This window comes from Strix aluco, chromosome 14 (genome assembly GCF_031877795.1).
Source record: "Strix aluco isolate bStrAlu1 chromosome 14, bStrAlu1.hap1, whole genome shotgun sequence".
Classification (NCBI taxonomy): domain Eukaryota; kingdom Metazoa; phylum Chordata; class Aves; order Strigiformes; family Strigidae; genus Strix; species Strix aluco.
Window position 1 is genome coordinate 21,430,865 of NC_133944.1, and position 26,481 is coordinate 21,457,345.

A 26,481-nucleotide genomic window follows, 5' to 3' on the forward strand; every position below is an offset into this window, starting at 1 on the left:
GGATGTTTTCAGCAAGGGGTATTGCATTACAGGCTTAGTTATGACTATACAATGAAGATTTTAAATCATTTAAATCTACTAGTTTTTTCTCACTATTTCCTTAAAAAGCGTGATACCAGAGAGGCGGATATTCCAGTGGATGATCAGAAATTATCTGTGTTTGCATGCTATAAATATTTTAAATACAGTGTTGCATTGTGGATCTCAAGCCCATTGGCATTACCTCAATTTCATTTATTTAAACTAAACTCAAAAAAATAGCCAAAGCCCTGAGTTTTGCTTTGATTGTGAATCTCTTGACGCGTTTATGATTTTTGTAGGGCTGTATTTTTTAATCAGGATGCTAATACAAGGACATTTGTAGCGCAGGGGAGAGACTGTTACCACTTGTAATGGCGCTGAACAAAGCCCCGCACCAAGGTCATCCCTCTGCATTTCGAAATTTTGAGAAGAATGTATCCATGCATTTGGAAACATGATGAACAAGCTCAGATTTCAGATTGTGTGATTTTCGCTCTGTGCGGATGGTGTTGCTGACGGTGCCAAAGGAGATGGGCTTCCTGTGGGTCCTGCCACTGGTCCTGCTGGCCTGATCTGTGCGGAGAGCTTTCCTTACTCAAGAAGTTGTATTCCAAGTGAGGTGATGTTGCATTTAATTGCCTTTGTGACATTTTGGTTTGTTTATCTTTATTAAGACAAACAGAAACGCTGTTTGAGATGCTTTCGGTGTGATGTACCAGTGTTAGCCAGCTGAACAAGCTCTTTCTGGTGGCTCTTGAGTAACGTTTCCTACTGTTGTAACTGGCAAGAGTCTGTCCACCTTCTTTCTCTAGTTCAGATACATATTATTTTTTTTTCATTGTTTTTCTTCATTAAGTTTCTTGCATGACCTCTAAGCAGGTTAGGGTTATTCAAACTTTGTTTTGTTACTGTAGAGATTTCCGTGGTGCTTTGTAGCTTGGCAGGACCTGGGATTCTTGTTGAACCAGCTCCCAGTTGCATTGCAGGGAGAAAGAAAATAACTACATACCTGGGGAGGAAGAGAGGATCCCTAGAGAAGGTAGCACTGTTGCTTACACTATTTTTGTGTTGCATTAACAATTGCTGTCAAAAATGATTTGTGCAGTGGAGGCTGATAATTGTATATGGAAGAGAACCTCATTCTGAGTAACTTTGCTGAAAAAATTTAGATTAAAAAAAGGTATTATCTTAGTTTTATGCCATTAAAGTGCTTGACTGAAAAAAAAGCCTACGAGAACCACTTCTAACAGCATTCCCATGCGCTGTGCAGCCCAACATGACACGGCAAAGATTTTTAGAGTCTGAAAATGAGACACTAATCTGTGTAATTGAAGTTATTTTGGGTTTGCTCTGATGAAGGGGAAAGACACAACAAATAGTTTGAATAATTACTAATATCTTAATAATTAGCTACACTATATAAGTAATATATAAATTATATATATTGCAATGCTTGATATACTTCGGTGTTTTTTAGAGCCAAGTATTCTACTTCACTCAATTTAATCATCACGCTTGGGTTTGTTAAATCTTGCAAATTTCTCTGGCATATTTTGTAAAATCTTAAAGTGAATAGGAACACTGCAGTGAGTTTCCATGTTAAGCCACTTGTAAGTATAATTTTAAGTGAAATATTGAGATGTCGTAATGCATGGAGGCCTGAACTCACTGAGCATCCTATGTTGAATTAGAAGAAGCTAAAATTGAGCGGAGTCATGTTTTGTGCCAGCAGTGCTGGTCTCTGTTTATATGCAGAACAAGTAGTTCCGCATAGCAGAGTTCAGTTTTGGGGCTGCTGCGTGAGTGCCTGGCACAGTATTCCAGCAGGAAATCTGAGCAGTGGTATTCTTCTAGACTTTTCCAGTGTGATAAAGCTGACCTCTCTGTATATTTCATGGTAAATGTTGCTTATATTCGCTGTAAATGCTGCGCACTCTACTTGATGGCCGCATGCTGCAAATGCGTTTTGAAAGGCTGCGGTTGGGTGTGGGATAGGATGGTGCCTCTCAGTGCTGGGGGATGGTTTGATATTAACTGATGGTTTGATATTAGTGTTCAGCGCTTAATGGATGGTCTCCTGGCTGAAGCGGGAGCTAAGAGGTTTTTGTATTTCTTCCTTCGAAGCCTGTATGTCTAAGGAGCACACTTCCAATCTTCACTTGCCAGATCCAAACGGTCCCAGCAAGAGTCAAAGAGCATGCACCATCTGCCCCTGCTTCTGTTAGGAGCTGATCTGTGATTTCCTGAGGAGTGCTTCTTTCGGCAGTTTGAGTTTTTCCTGTCACGGCTAGAAGGAATAATGATATTTATCCAACACAGCAAAATTCAATGTTCCTGGATACGGTCTGAAGATTACTGTGAAAACTGCATGAGTTTCACAGATCAAACAGTCTAAACCAGTAAAATTATACCAAAAAAAAATGTACTAGATTTTTTGCATTGCTGGCACTAACCTGCGGCAGAGAGCACTTTGTAAATATTTGCCGAAGGCTTGCTCTGCAACACAGATTAAAGGCTGCATTCAAAGCCGAGCAGTACATCAATGGCATGCGGCTGGTGGGGCAGGGAAGCCCTGTTCCTGCCCTAGAACTTGTCTCCAGCGAAGGTTGCTGCTGTGCATCTTCCACAATGCACACGACCTGTCGAAGAAGGCTTGCGGGCAAATGGCACCCCTTCTTGGTTCCGCAGTGCGCGCTGCCGCCCTCTGAGCGTGCGCGGGGAGTTGTGCCCGTCGCCAACGCGCGCGGGCTCTAGCACAGGGCGCGTCGGCTCTTGCTGCCACCAGAGTGGGGTCCATATTGCTGCTCCTCCATCATGAAAAGAGACAGTATTGCAGCTCTGCAAAACTTGGTTTTGCTGGAGCAGAAAGCGGCTTTAAAGAAAGTGAAATAATCTTTAAAATCATTGCTAGTCACGCAGTGGAGCAGAGATTAGGCCTAGGCCAGGGTTTGTATATTTTAACGACTTACTGCCACCGAAATGCTATCTGCTTGCAGGGTGGGGGAGAGCTCTCCTACCTTGACTTTCAAACCAATTGAATAGGAGTATTGGCTACAAGTGTGGAGCACAGTCATGGTGCTTGGGGGGATGTGGTCCAATATGCCTGTGAAGGCAGGTAGCGGAGCAGCAAATCTTCCCCAAGCCCAGTGTTTGTATTAGCACAGTTCTGTGTTACAGCTATTAGTCTTCACATTTTTCCCTCTTAAGCTTCAACGTGGCTGTTGCTTTGAAAGTCTCTGATGCAACAGCTGGCTCTTGGGTCTTAGCAAACTGTAAACCCTTCTGTTTTTTCCCTGCTTTTTCTCCTGTTTAGTCAACAGTGAATTAATTTTTGGGGAAAATGTTGTAGGATTTCCTGTTCTAAACATGGTGGTAAGGAACTTGAAAAATGTAGTTTGACAAGGTCAGCTGTCTTAGGCTAGGAAAATTTTGTATTGCTAAATCCTTGAATTAAACACTGTACAGAGCTGTGGGACAAGCCTCATCAGACCTTGCTTTTCAGTGGACCTTTGCATCTGTGCACAGTGATTCAGTCCTAGTCTCTCACACAGCTTTGAAGCAATGCTGACTGATAAATCAGCCTTCCTTGGGTTCTTTTCCTCTCTGAGGATCTCTGCACTTGGGCTCTCAGTGTCCTTTGGCTCTGTAGCAATTTTGCCATCTGAAGTCCTCTAAGGAGAAAGCCAATTTCACAAACGCTCTTAGCTCATTGCATTTGGTAGCTGATCTTTGGGCAGCTGCCTTGCTGCTTTGAAGGACACTGTTGCACAGGCCAAGGTATGTAGTAAAGCAGCTTATCTGTGTGTTTTTAGCAAAGCTGATGCTTTCTGCAAAACAAACCTTAGGAGACCTACAGAAGCTTCCAAGAGATGCTGGTGTGATGCTTGAAAAAGAAGAGTCTGAATAGAGAAAAATATTGTCTGTGCTACACTGGCACATCCCCATCTCAGGAATACATTAGTTGGCCACACCATTGCTTATGGGCCCCTGGGCCTGTCTGTTTAAAGCCAGCCAGCAAGCATTAATACCTGTGTCAGCACAAACAGTAATTTGGATTAAAAAAGCAGTTATGTATAATATGGTCTGTTATTGTGACAGTGGGCTCCAGGTAGTTCTGCTTCATTCTCTGTTTCTAGAGAAAACGTGGCCAGGAATGCAGTGCCAGGGTGCACCAGCCTAGGAACGTGCTCACACGTGTGCGTGCTTACAGTAGGATTGTATTTAGTAAATCGTTTCTTAAAATTGCTAGTAGACATAATAAAATCGGGTGCTTCATCTGGAGCTACTGTTCCCAAACCATTGCTGAAGTGATTTTTTTGTTAACCATATTATCATTATCCCTGCTAGTCCTTTGCAGGATTCACTGGATCTGCTGGAAATCCAGCACTTGGAAATATTTTAATCAAAGAGCAATTGACTTGAAATGGCCCCAGATTGTTCATTTGATTTTTCTCCTTTCTTCCCTTGCCAGTGAAAAAGTAAGCATTGCTGTCAACATCCAAGGCCTCGGTATACTATTTGGCAACATTCACCTTCTCTTGACAGCTTGAATACTAAGATCAAGTATTAAAAGTATGGCCTGGCTGATGGAAGTAATTAAGAGACTTCTATCAGCCAGGAGAGAGTTTACTAACCTCATTTACTGCTGTAAATGGAAGAGACTTTCAATCTCCTGTCAAAAAGAGACCATCAGTGCATGCGTGCCCTTTCGTACCAATAATGAATTAGTTACTGGAACACTTTCTTGCTGGAATTCAGTCTGGAGCAAGGCAGGTGGCGGTTCCTGTCACATCAGCCTGTGTCAGACAGCGGTTACCCGAGATGAGAAATGACAGTGGAGCAAAAAGTGCGACGAGAACAGGGAGATGGCACAGGCTCCCAGGGGTCCTGCCCCTCCTCTGGTGGGATCCCTCTCACAAACCATCCTCGTGTGAGACAGAGAGGGGCTGGATTTCAGCAGAGAGGGGAGAATGTGAGATGATCAGACTGGACTCCAAGGGGGAGGAGATCCAGGAGGAACTGGAATGTGCTGGGGAAAGGTGCTGAGAGCCAATAGACGTGCAAGAATAAGTGGGACTAGCTGGAAAGTGGGAACCTGAAGGTGGGAGAGTGGGTGTATTTCTATGCCTGTGTCCCTGTTTTGCAAACACCATCTCGACAGATATTGTACAAATCATGTGTAGGAAATGTTCAGCAGTAAGCGTTGCAGAAAACCTGTGATGGAGAAGGATTGTGCTGCTTCCCTTCCAAACTAGACGCAGGAAGAATGTGTGGGAGTCCCACAGTAACAGAGAGGAAAATTAAATGCCACTCACTAAAGCAGGACAGCATGATGTGACATTAGGGCTCTGTGAGCTTTTCTTGTAAACCTGCCTCAGGGAAATAAGATAAATTTTCATTTTCAAGCAAAATCCAGGCTACGTTGGGATCCCTTCAATGGCCGAGCTCGTGCACAGAGAGCTGCAAGGTGAGGATTTCACCTCTGAGGTTTTAGCGATGCTCGTGTTAGCTATTCCTGTCTTTGCCATCTGCCACTGTGAAATAGCCCTTTGTCTGCTAACAATATCTCTGTTCTCCTCCTGCTTGTGTCTTTCAATACTGAATACGAAGCTATGTCTAGTTGCTCGTTGTACAATCAGTAGCATCTCCCCTGAGAGGGCAGCTCCTGCAATATATGGGCCGTGTACTCCCTGTGCGTGCTGAACGCTGTACCTCCGTATCCTTGTTACAGTCTGCCAGCGTTTGTGGAAAAGTCAAACCTTACCTCTGGGATCACAGAAAGCTTTTAGGGCAGATGTAACTTGGTGAGCACAACCAGCAGTGTTCAAGGCCCAGGCTGGAGAAATACGTGAACCCTTAAAGCTGTTATGTGGCCTGGGATTTTTTGAGGACCGAAGTTCTCTAGTGTAAAGCACATCTCTTCCATCTTTCTGCCCATCCTTGTTCCAGTGAGCTCTGCTTTTTCTTATAGCAGGTGGGCATTTGTGTGCATTCATATACATCCATGAAATCTAAATGTCCAGTGACCAAAGCATAGTGCACCACTAGGTGGCAATGCAATAAACCCTGGGAATAAATGTTGCAGCAGCTGGACACTCCTTTCTTTCTTAACGTGTGGAAATTTTGGCCACCAAAGCCTAGAGAGACAACCCCAGGAGCTCTGGTTTGGCCTAACTAAGCAGAAGCAGTCTTGTGAGCGGTAGCAGGAGCCCCAGCATCAGCTATGAAGCTCCCTCTTCTGAGGTTTAACAATTAGCCTGTAATTAACTGAAGCCACAATTGCCATGCTACAGTCACAGTGTTTAGCGCAAGGCATAGGGCAACATTTTTAAAATGTACCTCTTCTCAGTGAGGCATTACCGATACTATTTGGAACGTGTGAGGATTTTCATTTGCTAAAGGAGTAGTTATTGAGACTGAAAAGGACAATTATCATCCCCTAATTGGCATTTGGTGTAATGTAATCCCTTAAACGGACCTAGTGAACTCTCTGGAAGCTAGGAGGTTTCATTAAGAAAGATACTCAGCCTGGATTTACTGACTTCAGGGGAAGTTCAAGCACATCTTAAATTACTCTGCTGATTACCATCATTGCTGTGTACCTTTCTAGACAGGTACCTACTCAGCTCAGGACACACACCCCTCCAAGGAGAGCCGGGAGGATGGAGGGCAGTAAGAACTTGTGTATCTCAGGGCTTTCAGGAGCCCGGTGCTCACAGAGCAAGCAGGGAGCCAGGGCACCCAGGACCTCTGCCAGCTGTGGTGCCTGGCACGGTGTGCTCAGCACCTTCCATCGCCTCCAGATAGCTGTAGGTCTGCACCTTAGGGACAGTGGGCTTTTTATGCCTGTAAAATTAGCAAGCAGTGTTGTTAGAATATGGCAAACTGTTCTCTGCAGCGTCAGACCCCTACCATCAGATAGGTGGCTGTGTTTTCTGCTCATATATTGGTGTGTGCTTTGAAGGTCTAGAAGCACTGCTTGTTATAATTCCAGATAATTTTTCTCCAATTTAGTTTGGAGGTGGGGAAATTTTTTTTTTAAAAAAAAAGGCAAACCAAAAACTTGTTGCTCTCCCAAAGTCCTTCCACTCATGATGCAGACACAGACAAACCTTACAAAGCTGTGTCTTCATCCCCCCCACCTCTCCTGTGCAAAGCCAAGATAAGGCCCAGACGGGTGACGGCGGCAGCCCTTGCCTTGGTGACAGCTGCTGTAATAGTTGGTCCCCAGACATGTGCAAGGATCTAGATTTAGCTTCCCTTTTTCAGATTGTAACTGTGATTTCTCTCTGGGCATTGTCTAAAAATAAGACGAGACAGGATGGACGATGAAATGAAGAATAGGCTGTGTAGAAGTGGCCACTTTCTTCAGTATGTGATTCTGGGGGGACTGTGTCACATGTGTCTCGAAGGATGGCAGATCGTTCTCTATGTGGTCTACAGAAAGGGGTCATGTTTCTATTTCCAGCTGAAGGGGGTCACAGGCTGTCTCATACCTCAAATGCTTGTTCTACATATTTCAGAAGGAAGGGGTGCAGTGCCCTTTATTTCCCATACCGATGCTGGGTAGCAGGAAGGCAGACAGCACACCTATGCAGTAGAGTTTCCTGCCAGATTTCTTCAGTTCGAGGAGATTTCAAACCCTTCTCACCTCCCAGAGCTAAGCAGCAATCTGTGATACCTGTGGCTGCATGTAGTACTGCTGCAGGACTAAGACCGACCATAAGTATATTTTCCCAAAGGTCCAAATCCCTATGACAGCAAGTTTCTGTTGTGCCACAGGATCTGTGTTGCTCTGGAGCTGCTGAGCTCTAGCTAGGTTGTATGGATCAATAGCGATATTGACAGATTGTTGGGGCAGGAACCATTTATTTGCAGAAAGATGTGAGGAACAAAGGTCACGAAAGCCTCCCAATTCCTGGCAAGTTCAGTCAGATGCTGCTGCAATTGTGTATCCTGTGCCTGGGTGTTACTGGTTTACCCCGTGGCTGTTTGTTTAAAATTCAAAATATGGTATGTTTTCAAGTATGGGTCACAAAGTAACCTTTGGGATAAGGAGCTAACAGCTCATTTATATCAGTCTGTTCATGTACACCTGACCTCTGAGATTTACCAATATACTGAAAATTAAAAATAGTATTCTTATGTATTATTTTTTTACCCACTCCAGCTGTATGCATGGAGAGAGGCTGTGCCGTAAACTTTTCCTGTATGCTTTCCAACTGTTTAGTTATTTCCATCGTTCCTCAACTGACTATTTTTAAGGCTCTTTTTCACAGTTCCTATCGGGCCTCCACGAGCTCCGCTCCTGCCTGAAGCTGCCAAGTCAAAACCTCCTTTTTTTTTTTTTTTTTTCCCCCCGATGTACTCAAGTCCAACAATCTTATCTTGGCTTATCGCTCCTACCAGCTTTCATCCTAGCTCCCTCAAATGGAGAGCAAGAAGAAGCAGTTGCTGGGACACGGAGATAAAAGAGAATAGAAGCAGGGCATTTCACTAGGATTTAATGCATATTAAAACAGGGGATTAATGCATTTTCATTTTCACATTGCTCTGTATGGGCATCTTGCTGTACCTCTGGTGAAGTAAAGTGACCTTTAAACTTCTTGGGAGTGGACTGGGGAGAGAGCTCCCAGCACTTCTCAGAGTTAAAAGAGCTGAGTGCTATGATATGTATCTGATGTTAATGCAAGGCTGATTTTTTTTTTTTTTTTGTCTGAAGCTCTGTTTCTCCTTTTCTGCAGGGATTCCTGAAGAATGAAAAAGATAATGCATTGCTGTCAGCCATTGAAGAGTCTAGGAAGAGGGTAAGTTGGAAGCAAGCACCATTTGTTCCTTTTAAAAAAAAAAAAAAAAGGGGGGGTGTCCTTAAGAATTAATATATTATGTATTTTATAAACTAGGGGAATTTAAGAGGACTGTATTGAGAATATAGAAAAAATAGACAATAGGAAATGCTTGCTTAGAATTTCCAGAAGAAATCCATGTTAGTTGTATTTCAACTGCAGTATTTTGTAGAGTCAGGAGGCTCACAGTGTTTGTCATCTGTTTGAACAGAGAAGCTGTTTTTCATAAGGCACAGCACACTCACTCCAACCCTCTCCACATTGATGCTGCCTTTTCTAGAGGTGATAATGCCTACGACATGGTGTTTATTTCCTCTTTTGCTCTGAGAAATGCCTTGTGCACTGACTTCCCGTACAGTGATGACACTCAATATATTTATTGTAGCTGTTTCTCCAGGTTACAGGAGTTGTTGAAGTATATATGAGCACATTCAGGCCTATGCAGCAGAAGTGCTGCAAGGTTTAATTCTTGTGTCTGTAGAAGAGCCAGAACACCATACTGCATCACACTGTCTAAAGGAAATCTCTCGTATAAGGAAAAAAAAGAAAGTTTTATTTAAGCAGTACAAAGAAAAATGCTACAGTAAGAAAGCAAGAGTTGTCGCTTAGGCTCAGAGTTTGCCGAGTCTGGTTTTCTTCCCTTGAAAGGGAAGTACTTAGACTGTAAGGAAAAAAAAAAAGTCAGCTTTCCCCTGTTCATCTCATGTCTCTTCACCTCCAAGCAAGTAGTTGTTTTGAAGATTTTCGGAGCTGGAAGTTGTTTTGTGATGTGAAATTCATCTGATCCTGTTTCTGAATCTATTTACACTTTTGGTATCTGTCGTGTTCTGGGGCAATGATTTCCACAATTGAATTATGCAGTGTGGAAAAATGCTTCCTATTGTTTGTCTTAAAACTGCTGCTGAGAAATGTCATTGCATGCTTCCTAGTACTTATGTTGATTGTTTCTCTCCATGTACACTTGGGGCATCAGGTTTAGAACTGAGCCTGTGTTTCTTTCAAATGATAAGAAATAGTACTTAAGCATTATTAAATTATTTTAATTACATACAATTATACTGTAATTATTGATGCATATTTAAAACCCTGTTGAAATGATTATAGTGAAGGTAAGGGTAAGACCTATATTCTACCATGAAAGTATAAAGTAAATTTATATAATAAAACAAAGAAACACAAATCTTATGCTCCAGTTGCATGCCTGCACCATAACTAAATGTTTGCCAAATGTCACTGCCTCTTATCAATTCATTTATACCAGGGAATGTTTTGCCCCTTAATTGACAATGTCCTAACAGCGGACTGTAATGAGATGAAAAACTTACTCAGCCAACCGAGATGTTTAGTTATGTAGACTGCAGCACAAAGCTATGCAAAAGACTGAGAAGGCTGGGAAAGGGAAAGAAGTGAAAGATTCAATATAGCTTATTCTCTGTTTAGAATTAGTGGAAATACTCTTATTTCCTGTCCTGGTATACTTGAGGCTGCTAGTTAGCATCACCCCAACGATAACAGGAAAGGTAGTGAAGCATCTCTGCTATCCTAATGCTATTGCCAAAATAAGGAATATTGAGGGAAAAGCTGTTTCCTTCCATGAGTTCCCCTAATTGGATCTGAAGACAATGTAGCACATCAGCCATTTTAAAGGTAAAAGGACATTTTTTTCTTGAGATATGACTTTCCTACGTGCTTTCCTGAGTTATGTTCCTGATGAGAGAGACTTTCTGATTCTTTGGCACTGGTTAATTTGCCTTAATACTTTTATTTTTATTGTACCGTATTTCCCATTTAAAGAAAAACATACTAGTAAAGACCTGGAAAAGAAATATGAGCAATAAACACACATCTCTGTTAAGAATGCAGTAAGTCAAACCTTTATAGCCTCCAGGGAGGTGAAAAGCATTGCCATTAGAGAAGTTACTCTCAAACCGCATGGATCAGTGATGACCTGGATATTGTGTGCGAGCTGCTAAATTAAAGCAAGCTGCCTGTCTATTTGCAGCCTGGTACCATGGAAGAGACACAGATTCCCTGCTTTACCAGCTGGGGGTATGTGAGAGTTGTCTTAATTCCACACACACCTACTGTCTGAATCCCCTCGTACCTGAACAGGAAGCCTGTTAAAATATTATACAGCACATCGTTAGCTCTTGAGGGTTGACCTGGTTGATTTATCTAGTTGCTGTTTTCTGTTTCATTTTTGAGCTGGTCTATTAATAGCAGAGCTAGGCTGTTTGGTGTTTCTGTATGTTCCTTAGCTCTTGTTCTTCTTCACCAACAGACTTTTGCTATGGCTGAGGAGTATCACCGAGAATCAATGCTGGTTGAATGGGAACAGGTGAAACAAAGGATTCTTCATACTCTCCTTGCATCAGGGGAAGATGCTCTCGATTTCACCCAGGAAAATGAGGTAACTCTGTCTTTCTAAACACTGTGTGTGGTCACGCATGGCGTGTATGCAGCTGGCATTCCAGCTCTGCTGAAACCACCTCTGGATTATTCTGTAGCTACAACTGTGTGAAATGAGGAATACCAAATCTCTAATTAATTCCAGAACGGCTGTGACCAGCAGAATGCATTGTCTAGCAAAATATCAAACCTTTATCATTGTTCTCATTGACTGATGGGTACAGGCAACGGAGCTCCTCTTGATGAAGCTATGTTTTAAGCAATGTATGTGGAAGCTGGAAACTTAGTCACTAACCATGTTAGGTCAATAAACCAAGAAGACAGAAAACACTTTGGGGTGAACTTCACCTTCAAGAAACCTTTGCAGCATTAATGAGACCAGACAGTTTCTCAGGTGCAACTGTGCTCACACATAGGGCTTAGTGTCTCTTTCCCTTATTGCTGTGTGATAGGCATGATATACGGCTTTTCTTAGGAGGCTGATGAAGTCTCTCGGGTTTCTTGGCAAAACCAAATGAATATTCAAAAAAAAAAAAAAACCCCAAACCCAAAAAAGAGGCATATGCTTTCCCTTTTACCTTGCTGTCTTATGCAGTGCAGATTAAAATTTTGTGCTAAGACCTTTAGTGTTCAGCAATTGAAGGTTAATCCAGTAGTGACCAAATCCTTTGGGCAAGACTGACCCCATGTTTAACATGAAAAGGTGTTGACTAGCAACTTAAAACATTCCTCATCTTCTGTTACAACTTAAAACTTCACAGTTTATTCTCTTAAAGGAAACGCTCTGGTTACATGAGTAAGTAGAGTAAAGCACAGTTACCTGCAGTTGTGGGAACTCCACCCCTCTGAGCTAGAGGCATCAGACATCAGCTGGGATCTGTGTAGCAGCAGAGTTACATCACCACCCCTGCACAATGCTCCATGAAAACTGTAACCTTGAGAGGAGAGGCAATAGGGGGTGGGGGAATGCAAGTTGGCGTGCTTTCAGGCCAGAAAACAGGCCCAGTTTTTTATAGGCATGTTCCCCAGCCCTGCCTTTTCAAAAAAAAAAAAAAATCTTCTTCATTGGAATGACTTACAGAGCTGCAAAGTACATTAAAATAAAAAAAAGCCCTTGGTGTTAATGGGGTATGACCTGTATAGGGATTTGGAAATAATTAAAGTTGTTAATGAAATGTCCCTTTCTGATTACTGTTCTTTTAAATATAGGTTAATCCCAGTAAGCATACATCTTTTTATAGAAGCTGTCTTCCCCAGAAAGTATTTTACTGATACTTTACTGTGACATCTCAGAAGATTGTCCAGCTTTCCAGTATTAGAAATGCTAAATAATGCAGGCTGAATTAATTTAAAACTAGGAACAGCTATCCCATTATTTTAGGATGTGAGTCTGAAGACTTGGCAGCTATTCTGATAGCTTCTAACATCTTTGATTTAGGTGTGTGGTTTTCCTTTCGAAGTGTGGATATTAACTGCTAGCAGAAGCAATTTAATAACCTACTCTGAAAAGGTAAAACCCCTTTTCTGATGTTTCAATGTCAAATGGACACTGCCCTCAGCCCATGGCACTCGAGATGCCAAGCACCAAATTGGTGGGAGGAAGGAGGGGGAAAAAAACCCCCTCTAATGTTGTCCATGAATGACTCAATATACACTATCACTCAGTAATACTCCACTCTCCGTTTCAAAGCACTTGTAGTATCAGTATGTCATTTCAAGAGCATTTAAAATCCTTGATATATTCTAGTCTTAGCCTCAAGAAGTCAAAGGTCTGAGAGGTTTGAAGTGCATCTACTGTGTTAAAAGCCTGTTATCTAACCTCCCCACAGCAGGTTGTTCTTCTAAAGCCTTGTTCCAGTCAAATAAGTTTTTTGTGTGTGTGTGACACAAACAGACACAGCTTGTAGAATATAGTAGAGGTTTAATTGATATCCTCTGGAGATGGAGAATCAACTGAAAAGGCACAGATCCAAACGCAGCAGGGGGCCGGTCTGCCTGCGAGCCAATTCTCAAGCTTTGGGCAAGCTAATTTGGGCAGAGTGAAATACCAACACATTATTCATGGAAATAAGACCAATTAACAGGCAAAGCTCATGATTCAAAGAACCTAGCACAGGACTTGCCATTAGGGTTTTCTGCTCCCCCTTGTCCTCCAGCCTGGCTGCCTTCCCGTAAGGGAAAGACGGAGCTAATAAAAAGGTGCTTCTTGGGGGGGAAAAGGGAAGAAAGCCCAAGTTTTGTTTTCAAGGTATCAAACACCTATGCTCTCAAGGTGTTTGTTCAACTAGGTGCTGAGGCATTTCTTTTGTCCTTTTATTGCAGGTTTTTCTTTCTTTCACCCCTGCCCCAAGCTCTTTACTCCTGCTGTCAAACAGCCCAGTCCCGCAGTGACTGAGAGACGCTGTTGCCCTCTGTTTCTGTTCTGCTCCTCTGTTTCATGTCTTCATATCCCTTAAATCCCAAGGACTGCAAGATGCTTTCTGCTCCCCCACTGCACCGCGGTGTATTTTGATGGTGTTTCTCCAGCTCAGTCTCCTGCCTAGTTATTCACCACATCGACTGGCCAAGCCATTTGGAGCGCAGACAAAATGTCTGCCCAGACTTCTGCTGAGGAATGTGGATATGCATATGAGGGTGATGAATAATGCATCTCTATATGCACGCGGTTTGGTGTGCAAGTGAGGCTGAATGCTCGGCTGAGTACAAATGAAGGACTCCTTTGAAAAGCAGCATCGTTAGGCTAAATAAATTTAAAAGATAAAAATGTGATGGCAGTGCAGTATAGCTGCAGCTTTCATGAATGGATAGTATTCAGAATAAATATTACAATTTTGAAGAATGTTTTGGAAAGATCTAAATTCAGGGCAGGGAGAAGTAAATATGTTTGATAGAAACAGCACAAGCCATTTTAGCTACATCAGACTAGAGATGCAGAAAGATGTGTGTGTGTGTGCACTTGCACTTCTGCAGTCCTTTGTGCATTACGCACTTTTCTGTTTTTCCTTTTGCTGCTCCAGTTAAGCTTAAGAACCTGACCTGAAACACAGTGGTTCTCATATGCACCTAGCTGCTGTTTTCAACACATCTTTCATAATCTTTTCCTTGCTTGAGAACTCGGTAAGTTCTGACTTGTCACCAAAGAATATCCTCCCGCTTCCCAAAATGCCCCCCCTTAGCTTGTAGGGGATGCCTCTTCAGCTGCTGGTTGCCAGCTCCAGAAGGATTGCCTGCGCAGCTCTCCATTTCTGCAACTCAGGGTGAAGAGTGGAAATGGCCTTCCCCATGCTGACTCACTGTTTTAGTTTTCTGTTTGAAATTTCCTTTTAGCACAGCCACAAGAGAGTTCAGTGAGCCAGTGCTTTAAGTTTAATAATTCAAAGATGAAGCCAGAATGCAAGTATGAGATGGAAAAAAATTAGGAAATAAGCTTGCTTCCATGGCTCTTGGCATAGGAAAGAAAAGTAAGACAAATTCCGGAGTTCCTGAATTTTCTCTTTGCTGAAGTGCCAAGTTGGTAGCGGGCATTTAAAGAACTTCATTACAGTGTGGCAGTTCTCAGCTGTGGCAGATTGTTAGAAGTGATCTTCAAAGGATAACGGTTAGGGTAAAATTCAAATTGGAGAAAGGAAAGGAAAACCCAAACCCCAGAGCAGTTATTTCTTAGTTTCAGACATGGACTTTTGAATTCAGGTCCTTACCTGTGGGTTTTAACCCATCAGTCACACACCGCTCTGGAGCGGCAGCCACATGGATGCTCTTCGGTGCTGCAGAGCAGCAGCAGGAGGAAAAGGGACCAGATTCACAAAACAAAGCCCCAGTCCTTATGTTTCTGGTGTTTGGGCACTGGTTGAAAAGTGACACTAAGTAACAATGTACCCTCCTTCACTTGCTTTAGAAGATGAAACCTCATCAGTAATTAATGACAACGTCCATAATTTAGCAGTACTTTAAATAACTCTGCAATTTATCTGGCACAGCATAGGGGAAGGCTGCAAAGCGCTATTTCTGCCATCATGTCTGTTTCCCAGGAAACCTGCTTTAACAGCTTCTTTGTTCTTTAGAACAAAGAATTTGTCATTTTTTAGGTGGATTTAAAGGAATTTGTGTCAGATGATTTGGCACTGAAAGAAAAATGCAAATGCTGCTGAATTATCCATTAAGAGTGACTGTGAAGAATATTTTTAGTGTAAGTTCAGTTGCAAAAAGAAAAAGTGGGATTTCTTTTGGGTTTTTTGTAAGGCATTTTTATACTGCCTGAAGTCTAAATGCAGCTGCTTGATTTTATAATCAGGTTGGACATAATCTATATAGCATTATTACTGAGAATTAATGCAATGATAAACTAATTTTGAAGGATTGTCCGGGTTCATCTTTGATACCTTCATTCATTTATATTTCACTATATCATGGACAAACACAACTGAGCATTTTTAAAATTCTGTACTCAAATGTTGTACGCTACGCAGAAAGCAGTAATCACAAATATAACAAAGTTTTTATAATTTCTCAATAGAGGTCAATGCCCTTATCTTCACTTATAAATTCCTAGCTAACTCTGTGTCGCTTTATTTGTCTTTAAATTTTAAATTGCGATCAAAACTCCTGGACTAGGACAGTGGATAGCCATTGTCATTGCAAGAACATACACTCGTGAGTGTAAGGGAGGTCTCCCACAATAGAAGATAACCTGGGTTAAACTGGTATCAAATTGAAATTATAAGCATTTGGGAATGACTGAGAGACTATTCCGTGTATAGATGGATCAGTAACATGTCTGGGAGTTCACATTTGTGTTATTTCATTTCGAAGTTGGGATAAATGATTCTGTGAGAGAGAAAGTTCCAAAAAAAAGTGAGATTCTTTGGAAGACCCTGTCAGCATTTCGTCCTCATTTGAAACAAGAAATTGAATGATGACACCACCTGGAGAAAAGCTACCCATTTCTTGGATCTCTTCCTGAAATCCATCCAAGCCAGGTCATGGCAAGAACATTGGTCCTGCTGTGCTGCGGCCTGACAGGCATCAGCAAAGCTGAACTCTAAAGCTGATTAAACTGAAAGTGAAAACAATTACTTTTCCATTGCATTTGGGCTTTATGTTGTTTGTACAGGCAGCAAGTTGGTCACATTTAACTGAACTCTTCCAGGAAAAACCAGAGCATGTCCTTAAGCAGTACTTGAAGGTGATCCTATCTACACAATAAAGTACTGACATTTTGGGTAACTGATGTAACAAAAAGTAAAGGTATTTGACACTATTGCTAAGGTGCAGTGTAACAACTAATGAGGACGTGCAGCTAGCCATAACCACCTTTGATGGTAAAAAGCTTAATTTTAAAACTCTGTGGATGTACCTGCTTTATCTCAGAAAAACTTACCGATTCCAGTTTAGAGGAATATTGATGGACTTGAGTTATATGGTACCAAACCAAGGAGCAGCAATGCCCCTTCTCAGTGTTTGCTCAGCTGCTTTCAGTATTTAGCTTATGTGCTTTGCATCCCCCCTCCTGGTGAAAGTAAACAACCATCTTAGATCCTCATAACTCTACCTAAGCTAGACACCTGAAGTAAGCTGAGCAAGGTTTGTGCAGAGAGGTGACATCTTGTTATCAGACCAGCTACACCTGGGAGAGTCAAATGAGTTTTTGGGTTCAAAGTCTGAAGTTCAAAGGCTGTTGCTTCAGTTTCAGACCTGAAAACATGCTTGCTTTTCTGAAAGCTTGTCTGTTTCTCTTTGCTTGCCCCAACTATGTCAGTTGGCTTCATAATAAATATTACGCTTCTATACTGAGCTTGTCTTGCTTTTATCTTCAGACCATCGTGGCTGTAGCACTGCTTATGAAGCAGCTGATATTAAAAGACTGCTTGCCTCAAAGGGATCTGTCTTTAAAATGATTGCACTTTATTTTTCAAACCCAAGACTTGCAGTGCTGATGCTGAAATGAAGAATTGCTTTTTTAGGGAGCAGGAAACATTGGACAGTATTGCATACTTAACTGGGAGTATTCTTTTCTCCAGAGTGGTGAACATCCATGTTCAGTGGTGGCTGTACTGAAACATACCTGTGATTTGTCATGAACGCTTACAAGAATAGCTTTATGCAGCATTATACTATGGCATGTGATATTTTGAGTTTTATAAAAGAGTACAAATTTTCCATGCCATGACTCCATCAGCTGTTCCTCCGTGCTCTACACTGAAAATATCTCAATCCTGGCATAGTCTCTGTGGGTAGAAAGATGTGGTTTTTTTTTTTTTTTTCAGGTCAGGATATTGCCAGCATCTTTCTTCCTTCTGCAACAGACCAGCAGTGGGGCACTTTTCAGCACATAATTGAATGCTGCAGTCTCATTTTGTGTCTGTGTCATGGTACTCGGGACAAAACTGTAGTGTTAGATTTGCTAGACTGGATCTGTTTGAGCTGCATTGAGTTCTGTGTCCTTGCTGTGGTGGAGGTTTAGACTAGATGCTTTGCAGCAAGACACTAATGGGACAAGAAGCAACCTTTCAAGAAACAAAAGGAAAGAATTAAAATTATAAGATGCTATCGAGAGACACTGAAGTCCTAATTTTGGAGAGCTAATGGTTGGTTTGTGCACTGAATAAGGAGGATTTCAGTCACTTCAGAAAATCTAAGCTAAATTGGGAAGATAATGGAGTATTGCAGTGAGACTCTGCATTTTACTCTAGATAGTTCAAAACCCTGTTCTTAGTTCTGTCAGGACCATGGTTTTGCTGTTGTTCTTTAGGAGTAGATATACTGGTAAAATGCCTTACAGTAATTTTATACCTCATGCTTTCTTATACGCTTCTCATTAAACAGCCTAGCTATGTTGGTGAGTTGGGTCCTCCAGGTCGCAGCTCTTTGGACAGCGTGGAGATGGCATATGCTCGTCAGGTGAGTGGAAATGAAAAAACGTGGTTAAACATTGTTTTCTATAGAGAGAGGTGGGGAAAATAAAGATCTGTGAACATACTGTGTAAGAAGATATGGTAGGTAAAACATAAAAGTATCTGCCTGCAGCTAAAATGCAATTGGAAAATACAGAAATTTAGCCTGACTTTTTAGAAGTGTACTCACCTGCTACAGGATTTTTTTTTTGTCAAAAGGAGGTCCTGAACACCATATATGTCTGTAGAAATAATTTCTGCTCATATAGTAAACTGAAACTTTTAACCTTTCAAAAAAAGGTTTTTTAGAACTTCTGTCAATACGTAATTGTATGCAAATGAAGACTTTATATTCCCTTTATTCTCACATGTGAAAGATTGCTGTTCTGACGTGTGCCTGTAGGAAAAACCGTGCTGAAGTCTTAATCCTGATGTTTGTCAAATTATATCCCATTTTAATGGCATTGCTTATGAGAAGCTTTAGTGCATCAGCTATGAATTAATATGTCTGGTAGCATTAGACTCCCTCTGAAAATTTTCGATGAAAACTGATAAACCTTTACATAACCAATTTGTTACTTTTGTTATTTGAGATGATCTGTTTACCAGCACTGTTGGAAACAAAATGAAAGAGAAGGACTTGATTTTTCAAAATGGAATATGTGAAACAACGTAGACAAAGCGTTGTCTAATTTGCACACAATTACTGTTATTGTGTGCATTGGCTCAGTGTTTGCTGAGCCAGATAGCAGCTTGTACATCTGTTTTTCTATGTCTGCGTTCAGTTATGGTAGCTGAAGAAATGAATCGCAAAATAAGGTGCGTGGTTGTGCTGATAAGGTGTACATTTGATTTAGTTGTTGTTAATAGTACGGTAATTTTTCGTATCGACTAATATACCTGCATTAAGAGTCTTCCTTGTAGCATAGTTATGTCCATACTTTGAGGCTATCAACATTATTCCCTGATGTTTTTGTGAATATGGGAAGCCCAAGCTCTCTATCAGTACTAGTTCTAGGAGTAGCTGCAGAGTCACTGTGTCTTCCTCATGGCTGGGCAGGTGGGCTCTCATCAGCTTTAGAGGCTGCGTGCGGGCTGCTCGGGATGTGCCGTGGAAACGGGGCACTCGTGGCCAGGCTTCTGCTGCCAAAAATGCTTGATGCAGTCACCATGTGCTCCCGGCAAGCCCTCTGGAGAAGCTGGCCTGGCTGAGCTGTCACCCTGCTTGAGTGCAAAAATACCTGCGTTTTGGCACTCGATATGGGGCTCCTGTGGTTTCAGTGAGTAGTTAGGAGTCCTGGAGATCAGTCAGCCCGTGCTGTTTCAGTTGATCATCAGCCATGAAATGTGTTTTAATTACACTGAAATGACTAATCGTTCTTCATGGATAGTTGAAACTGTTTCATAGAAACACGGTGAAGTCCACATATGTGATTTCACTGATGTTAGGTCCTGGTTGCAATCCTGAGCTCCGCATCTTGTTTGCACGATGGGCATGTTGTAGTGCATGCAAAAGGGACTTAAAGTACAATGGCACTGCCTTTCTAGCCTTGAAAGAGATGAATTTTAGACATAGCTGGGAAGTCTTTGGGCTGAGAGTAGAATAAACAATAGTAGAAGAAGCTAAATTAAGACCAAGATTTAAATCAAAATGGGTTTGTGCGTGTATGTTTAAGGGCAGGTTTTGAAGGGCCAGGTTTCTGTGCTCATTTCCCTGTGTCAGATTTCCCTGAACACTGCCACAAACCAGCAAAAATTCTTGTTTCTTTTATGTCAGCAGGTAGGAGGCTGCCATGCAGGGGAATATCACAGCCATCTAGTTGTCAGGTCTCTTCTGAATCTTTATCCTCCAACAATTAACTGCAGTTAGTCCAACAGGGCACTCAGTGAAGTGCTTTGCCATGCGAAACCCCTGAACAGCTGGATTGCTGCCCACCTTCAGGCAGGCCTGGGGCTTTGGTGTGTTGTGGAAGTGCTGCTGGTGCTGATGCCCACCCCTCTTGCGTGGGATTAGAAGCGGCTAATGTGGGAGGGAAGCAGAAGGGACTTGCTGGGGACGCTGTTCTTGAAGCCTGGTTCAGATCTTGCTACTGTGCCTGGCGAGGGGGAAGGGGAGGAATATGTATTGTGCTAAACTTGCTTACTTTCAATGTTTCAGATTTATATTTATAATGAGAAGAAAGTGAATGAACATCTGCTTCCTAACCTGGTGGACCTTTGTGCTGCTGTTGCAGAACTGGATGATAAGGTACTGCCAGTGAGTTAACATAAGGAAATGTATTAACTCTGTTTTCAGCTGTGATTAACGGCCTGCTGACATTGGTGGAAAAATACTGATATTGCCAAAAAAAAAAAAAGCATGGCTCCACAGAAAATGCAGAGCCAATACTGGAGCAGGGTCCACCTGTGATAAACTTAATCATGGTGAAAATTTCTTAACAGTGAGGAAGAGAAGAACCTGGTTTCACTGTGGTGTCCCATCATGAGTGATGAGCTGTCAGGGAAAAAAAATTGCTTTTCATTTTAAATAGGTTCTGTTGTGTTTGGTTTTCAGAATGTGGTCTCCCAATACCCTCTGAATCTGTTTAGCTGTAGGTGAAGGGGTTTCAATCAGAACCTGTTAGAGTTGAAGTGGGCTCCCATAGCAAAGCATAAAGCCCCAGGGATTGACTTTAAACCAGTGATATGCCTGCTTTTCTTCTTTCCCACTACTTTAATTGCATTGCCTTGATCCACCCCAAAAAAGCAAATGTATAAACCTGGCCACCTTTGAGAAATGCTTGGAGGAGAATACTGCAGGAGAGTCAAGCCGTGAAAAAAACTATGGAAATGGGGAGAGCAAAAAGCTCTTCAGAAACTGGGGGGCAAATGCTTCAGTTGGATCTGAATTACAGGTGTGCATCTTTGCTTTGAACAACTCCGTTCATTTTGCTAGGGACAACACAGTGAGTCTGAATGTTCTAGCTGCTTTGAAGCACTGAGATCAAACACCTGCCCTTGCTGGAGCGAACAGTGCTATTACTTCTCAGTATCTGGCTGTTTCAGCAGGGATACTGTAGTCCTGGAGATACGATCTTGTCCTTATGAATGAGCAGACCTGCGTGGCTTTGAACGTTTTTTTTTTCAGACCTGAGTCTTTGTCCAGGTGGTCAGTGTCCTTTAAATATTTCTCATCAGAGCTGATTGCACAGATTTGCAATGGCAGCCAGAGCAATTGCTTATATGGAAAGCTGATATTTATTGAGTGGGATGTACAAGCTGGAAATGGGGAAGGAGTGTGAGCGCCAAGTACCCAGCCTAGTTTCGGAAATCATTGTCGATCCTGGGTGACAACTGCAGGTGCAATATTTATAGCTATCTTCTTGCACAAGAATTATGCAGAGGAGCCTGGGCAATTTGAATTCTACAGGACAGAAGTGGCTTACCTTCATGACTGCATCCAGTATCTCCATTACAAATCTAAAGAGACATTACTCTCATGTTTTTATGCTTTTTCTGAAGCATCAAAACAACATATAGCTCAAAACAGTTTTGCTTGTTCATCTCTGTACTAATCGCTGTTGCGTGGAATGTCTTGTCTGTAGAACATCTCTGAGATGTGGGCCATGGTGAAACAAATGACCGACGTTACCCTGGTTCCTGCTAGCGATGCCTTGAAAGTCCGAACCAACATGGAGGTGCGTATGGAGTTCGTGAGGAAAGCTCTGCTCTACCTAGAACAGAGGTAAGGTGAATGCTCTGGGTAGCACACTGTAATAGAGTTCCTTAATAATAAGCCAGAATGACTTTGTCATGCACACAAACAACTAAGCTATGTCTGGCTGCTTACAGAAGTGTCTGTTGCCTGTCTTTTCTGTTCTGCAGAGCTTAGAGCAGCCACTTGAGTATAAAACTGGTTTAGTTAAAAAGGCCTTAAAAAGGCCTTGAATCCATGGGGAGGTTGTTTAGAAGATGCAAAGACCTTTTATTCTTTCTTCTGTGTTGCCCTTATCACTATGACAGATATAGAATATTTATGTGAAGGTTTTTCACTTGTGGAAGGAGATCTATTTCCCCTCAGCAAAAAAAATTTCCCCTTTTCTCTACTCCCTTTCTTGATTGCTGATCACTGTCAGGAGCTAGTGCTGGGAGGAAGTGAGGACAGCACTGGGAACAAATCTGGTGCAACGAGTTGCGTTCTGATCATGCCATTTCTACACTGAAAGGTTTTTGTAAAATTTGAAGAGGCTGAAGCTGAGACATCAAGCTATGCTTTTCAGGCTCTGAGAAGTGGTTTACAGTCTGTATCAGCAAGTGTCACAGGGGCCTAAGCTCCTTGACCAAGAAAATGCTTGGAGGATTGCAGGCTATGGAGCACCCCAAGGCTGAACCCCCTGGATGGCCCTATTACCTATTCACCACACGTGTGGATATTGCGGTGTCTCTTATCTAGCAGCCGCCAATGTAACGCCAGCGGGCAAGTTCAGCAGCACAAAGCAAACAATAACCGCAGTGTAGTGCGTGGGCATTTGTTACGGATGCAGATCTGCCATCTGAGCACAGAAAGTGCTGTGCTCTGATACAGCACACTGGGAAGAGATGTTTTCGCCTCCTGGCACAACCTCTTCCTGGCCCCTGATGGTTGGTTGCTGCACCTCATCAGCACTTGTCACCAAGGGGTGGTGGCGGCGTGCCTGCCTCTGCACAGATGAACTGACGCATTGGAAGGATCTTCTGTTTCCATTTCTTCGGTCTCAGCACTGTGTGATGAGCCAGTGACTCTTAAACTGATCTGCCAAATATCCAACTTGCTAAATTTTCACAGTGCCATTAACTGCTAATTGAAATTAGGAATTAGTTACATATAATTCCCCCACCAACCTTCCCAGTTGTGGAAATCGAGCTCTTCAGGCTTGATTTCTTTTTTTTTTTAAACCAACAAGTAAACCGTGCCTTGCTTTGTAGCTTTTCTTTCCTAGCAGGAATTGGGTGGTGTGTTTCCATGCCTCACCAGCCCCTCGCATGTACGAGGAGGAGATGTAGTGCAGCTCACAGCTGTTCTTGCATTAGTTGCTTTGGAGCAGCTGTGATCTTAAGCCCTGAGGAGCATGTGCTTAACTCGGCCATAGAGTTGGTTACCAAGATAGGCTGGTACTTGCCTATGTTTAGCATAGCCTTTCAGTTCTATGGTCTGGTGGTGTGCAAGTCTGTCGTGTGCTGCAGAGAAAAAAGAAATTTGTGTAATTTATTGCTGCTGCTTGTATAGGTATTCCTTCAGCGTACAGACTTTCAAAACTCCTACTTCTAAATATCAATATTTGTCAAATTGACCTGCCTTGATTAAAGGCTTTGATGGGTTATTTTTAGAAGGTGTTCTCAAAGCTGCCCTTACCAGTGGTTTTTCTCTAAATTCCCTTTATCTCTGTGCTTTTCTCCTGGTAAGTCCATGGCCCTAAAGTTTGTGTTTGTCCATAGGACAGGGAGGAAAGACAAACGTATCTGTGGTGTTTAGCTGTTTGTGACAGGATTGAGAGTTAAAGCATTAGGGTGGAAAGGCTTTTTGCCAGTTATGTAATTGAGTTTAGCTTAGTACTAAGAGAACCTAATGAGAGAAACCTCATAATAGAGTTGAACCTGGAGCAGTACACCACAAGCTCCAAACATGGTTTCTCTAGAGACTGCTGAATACAAGGATCTTCCTAAATCGACAGAAGTTTTTGCCTCATCTTGTTGTAATGATAGTGTTTGAACATCAAGGTAATTTGCTTGAAATTGCTAATTCAGTTGGATGTGAAAGGCTATGGATATTTTTGTATCTGCAAAGTATATTTTGTATATGCAAGTATATTTCAGTCTGTTCATGTTTGTTTTGCTTGTGTTGTTTTTCAGTTACAAAAATTACACCTTTGTGACAGTCTTTGGAAACTTGCACCAGGCTCAGCTGGGTGGAGTCCCAGGGACCTACCAACTAGTCCGCAGCTTCTTGAACATCAAACTCCCTGCGCCTGTCCCTGGTCTCCAGGTATGTCCATCACTTTCAGCGACTGAGCTAAAATAATAATACAAATCTGTTTGCTCCAGCCCCACCAGGAAACTAGTGCAACCTCCAGTGGTTTTTTTAATTGTTTAAACTGCTTTTAGGGCAGCAAACTCTTATTCCTTCTCCAGAATTTTTCATTAGGAAAATGGAAGATAGTAGACAAAAATCACTTTTGTGTTCAGAGCTAGTCCTGAAGCATGGTGATGCTCGGTAGTTTGAGTTCTAAATTCTAGAAATTACAGTCTCTTCTGGTGATCTTTTCAGACATCAGCAAGCAAGTATTAAAATATGATGTAATCTCCCTGTCTTGCTTTTTCTCTTTTTTTGCACTTATTGTAAGGTGGTGATACCATTTGTTGATGACTACATATGTAATGAATAAATCTGAATTGTAGCCTGAGCCTCTTATTTAAGAATCTGAATAAAATCCTGATCACCTGCACATGATAGAAAGTGCATAGCTGTGCACCTACAGAATTACCAGATAAACAGGCAGGCTGGGTTGAAAAACTAAGGTTAAATAATAATAAATTATAGCACTGGAGACCACATAACTGAGCCTAGCTGTCCTTTTCTTACCTGCTGAGATCCATGTTTAGTTTGGTATCTTTCTGTTTCAATACAAATGTTGTTAATACCTCAGTGGTCTAATCTAAACCACCTCCTGGGTGGGGAGGTTATCTATATGCTAGTTCTGGGATTGTCGTAACCTCCCTCAGAACTGAAATCTGGGCAGCAGAAGAGTCCCATCGTTTGCTGCTAGGATGTGTGCAGCTTTCACAGGACGTAAGCCACATGATCTCTGCCTTCTGTAACACAAACAGAATTTTTTACCAAAATCAGTGCGTGGATATAAGGACAGAAATAACGAATGAGGCAAAAGATAAAGAAATATGCTCCTTTTTAAAAAAAAATTAATTATTTCTTTATTTTCAGGACGGTGAGGTGGAAGGCCATCCTGTCTGGGCACTGATTTACTATTGCATGCGCTGTGGAGATTTGACTGCAGCCATGCATGTGGTGAAACGGGCACAGCACCAGCTGGGGGAGTTTAAAACCTGGTTCCAGGAGTACATGCACAGTAAAGATAAAAGGTAATTGGGAACTAGGGAAGATCTTTTGGAGGGGTGGGAATTGCTGTGGAGTAGTGAAATAATGAGTGGCTTGGTAGGAAGGTAGGAAGCTCAGGTCTCTTCTGTTGGTGATGGCTGCCTGGTGTTTATATTACCTACCTAAATTACATGTAAGAAGTTTGCATGTTTTAATTTGTGACTTTGAAGTCTAGAAATCTCCATAGAGAAAGAGTTGTTTGAAAATATGCAAAGATTTACATTTCAAAAATAATACAGTGGTGTAGCTTTGCTTTTTTACTATAGGATCTGTCCTGTGTGATGGTAGGATACTGCATACAATAGGTCAGATTAAGCCTGCTGCCACGAATCCTGTCTCTTTATTTCCCCCTTTGCTTATTTTAGTGGAATTTTCTTTAGGGAAAGCTTTTGACTACACCTGTTTTCCTAAGCATGCTACACAATAAAAGCAAGTAGTGTTTGTTAGAGGCCTTCAGAGGCATTCGCTCTCACATCTTTCTTGTGCTTATTCTCCTCTTACAGTTTTTGCTATCCATCGCTTGACAGAGGCCGCTGGCCAAACTACTGCTTGTGTGCTTGCAAGGAGTTGAGTTAGTGCATCTTAAGGTGTGCTCTGAACTCTGCTGTGGTGTCTTAGGTTATCTTGTTTATCTTTCCATTTGCAAGGAATTTCAAACAAGCATATGCTCAGCCATTGCGTTACAGCTGTGCTCCCTTCAGGGGAGTGGCACTGTGCTAAGGTACCAGGGGAAACTGGAGGGCCCAGGTAACTGCCAGGACATAACATCCCACCTCAGCCTGTCACAATTTCATTCACGTGTGGGAAGCCCTCATCCTGCAATAAGTTGAATGTATTGGCTCTCTTCAGGTCTGAAAGTGTGAGCAGGAACACATCAGTTTGCATGTCTTAAGGACAAACCGAGGGGGGGGGAAAGAAAATGCCATTTACCGAGTAGTGTATTCTATGTTATTCATCTCTAAATTAACCTGGTTTGTAGAGAATATCTAGGAGTGCTCATTTTGGTAAGATTGTTCCAGAAACCTTAGTGAAGGTACTATCATTACAAACACTTTAATGAGATACAGTATAATTGATTTGTTTTTTATTGCAGCTATGAAAAAGTACTCTGCCTACAGGTTTGACAGTGTCTTAGTCTAGGAGAACACTTTATTGATTCAATTCTGTAAAATTCTCTACAAGAGGG

General features: G+C 42.0%; 1 protein-coding gene across 6 annotated transcripts in view; it reads left to right on the plus strand.

Annotated features, from left to right (window-relative positions):
• The window catches only part of NUP93 (nucleoporin 93), an 85,089-nt gene that overhangs the window by 43,735 nt on the left and 14,873 nt on the right, over positions 1-26,481 (plus strand). For 3 of the 6 annotated variants that reach the window (XM_074839209.1, XM_074839208.1, XM_074839210.1), the window contains exons 4-10: positions 8,766-8,828; positions 11,149-11,277; positions 18,099-18,173; positions 20,325-20,414; positions 21,751-21,890; positions 24,035-24,167; positions 25,122-25,279. In XM_074839209.1, coding sequence (XP_074695310.1) covers positions 8,766-8,828; positions 11,149-11,277; positions 18,099-18,173; positions 20,325-20,414; positions 21,751-21,890; positions 24,035-24,167; positions 25,122-25,279 — 788 coding nt within the window. Of the gene's footprint in view, positions 1-8,437; positions 8,678-8,765; positions 8,829-11,148; positions 11,278-13,791; positions 14,394-18,098; positions 18,174-20,324; positions 20,415-21,750; positions 21,891-24,034; positions 24,168-25,121; positions 25,280-26,481 lie in introns of those variants that run through there. The other 3 variants (XM_074839212.1, XM_074839214.1, XM_074839213.1) reach the window with 3 other exon arrangements.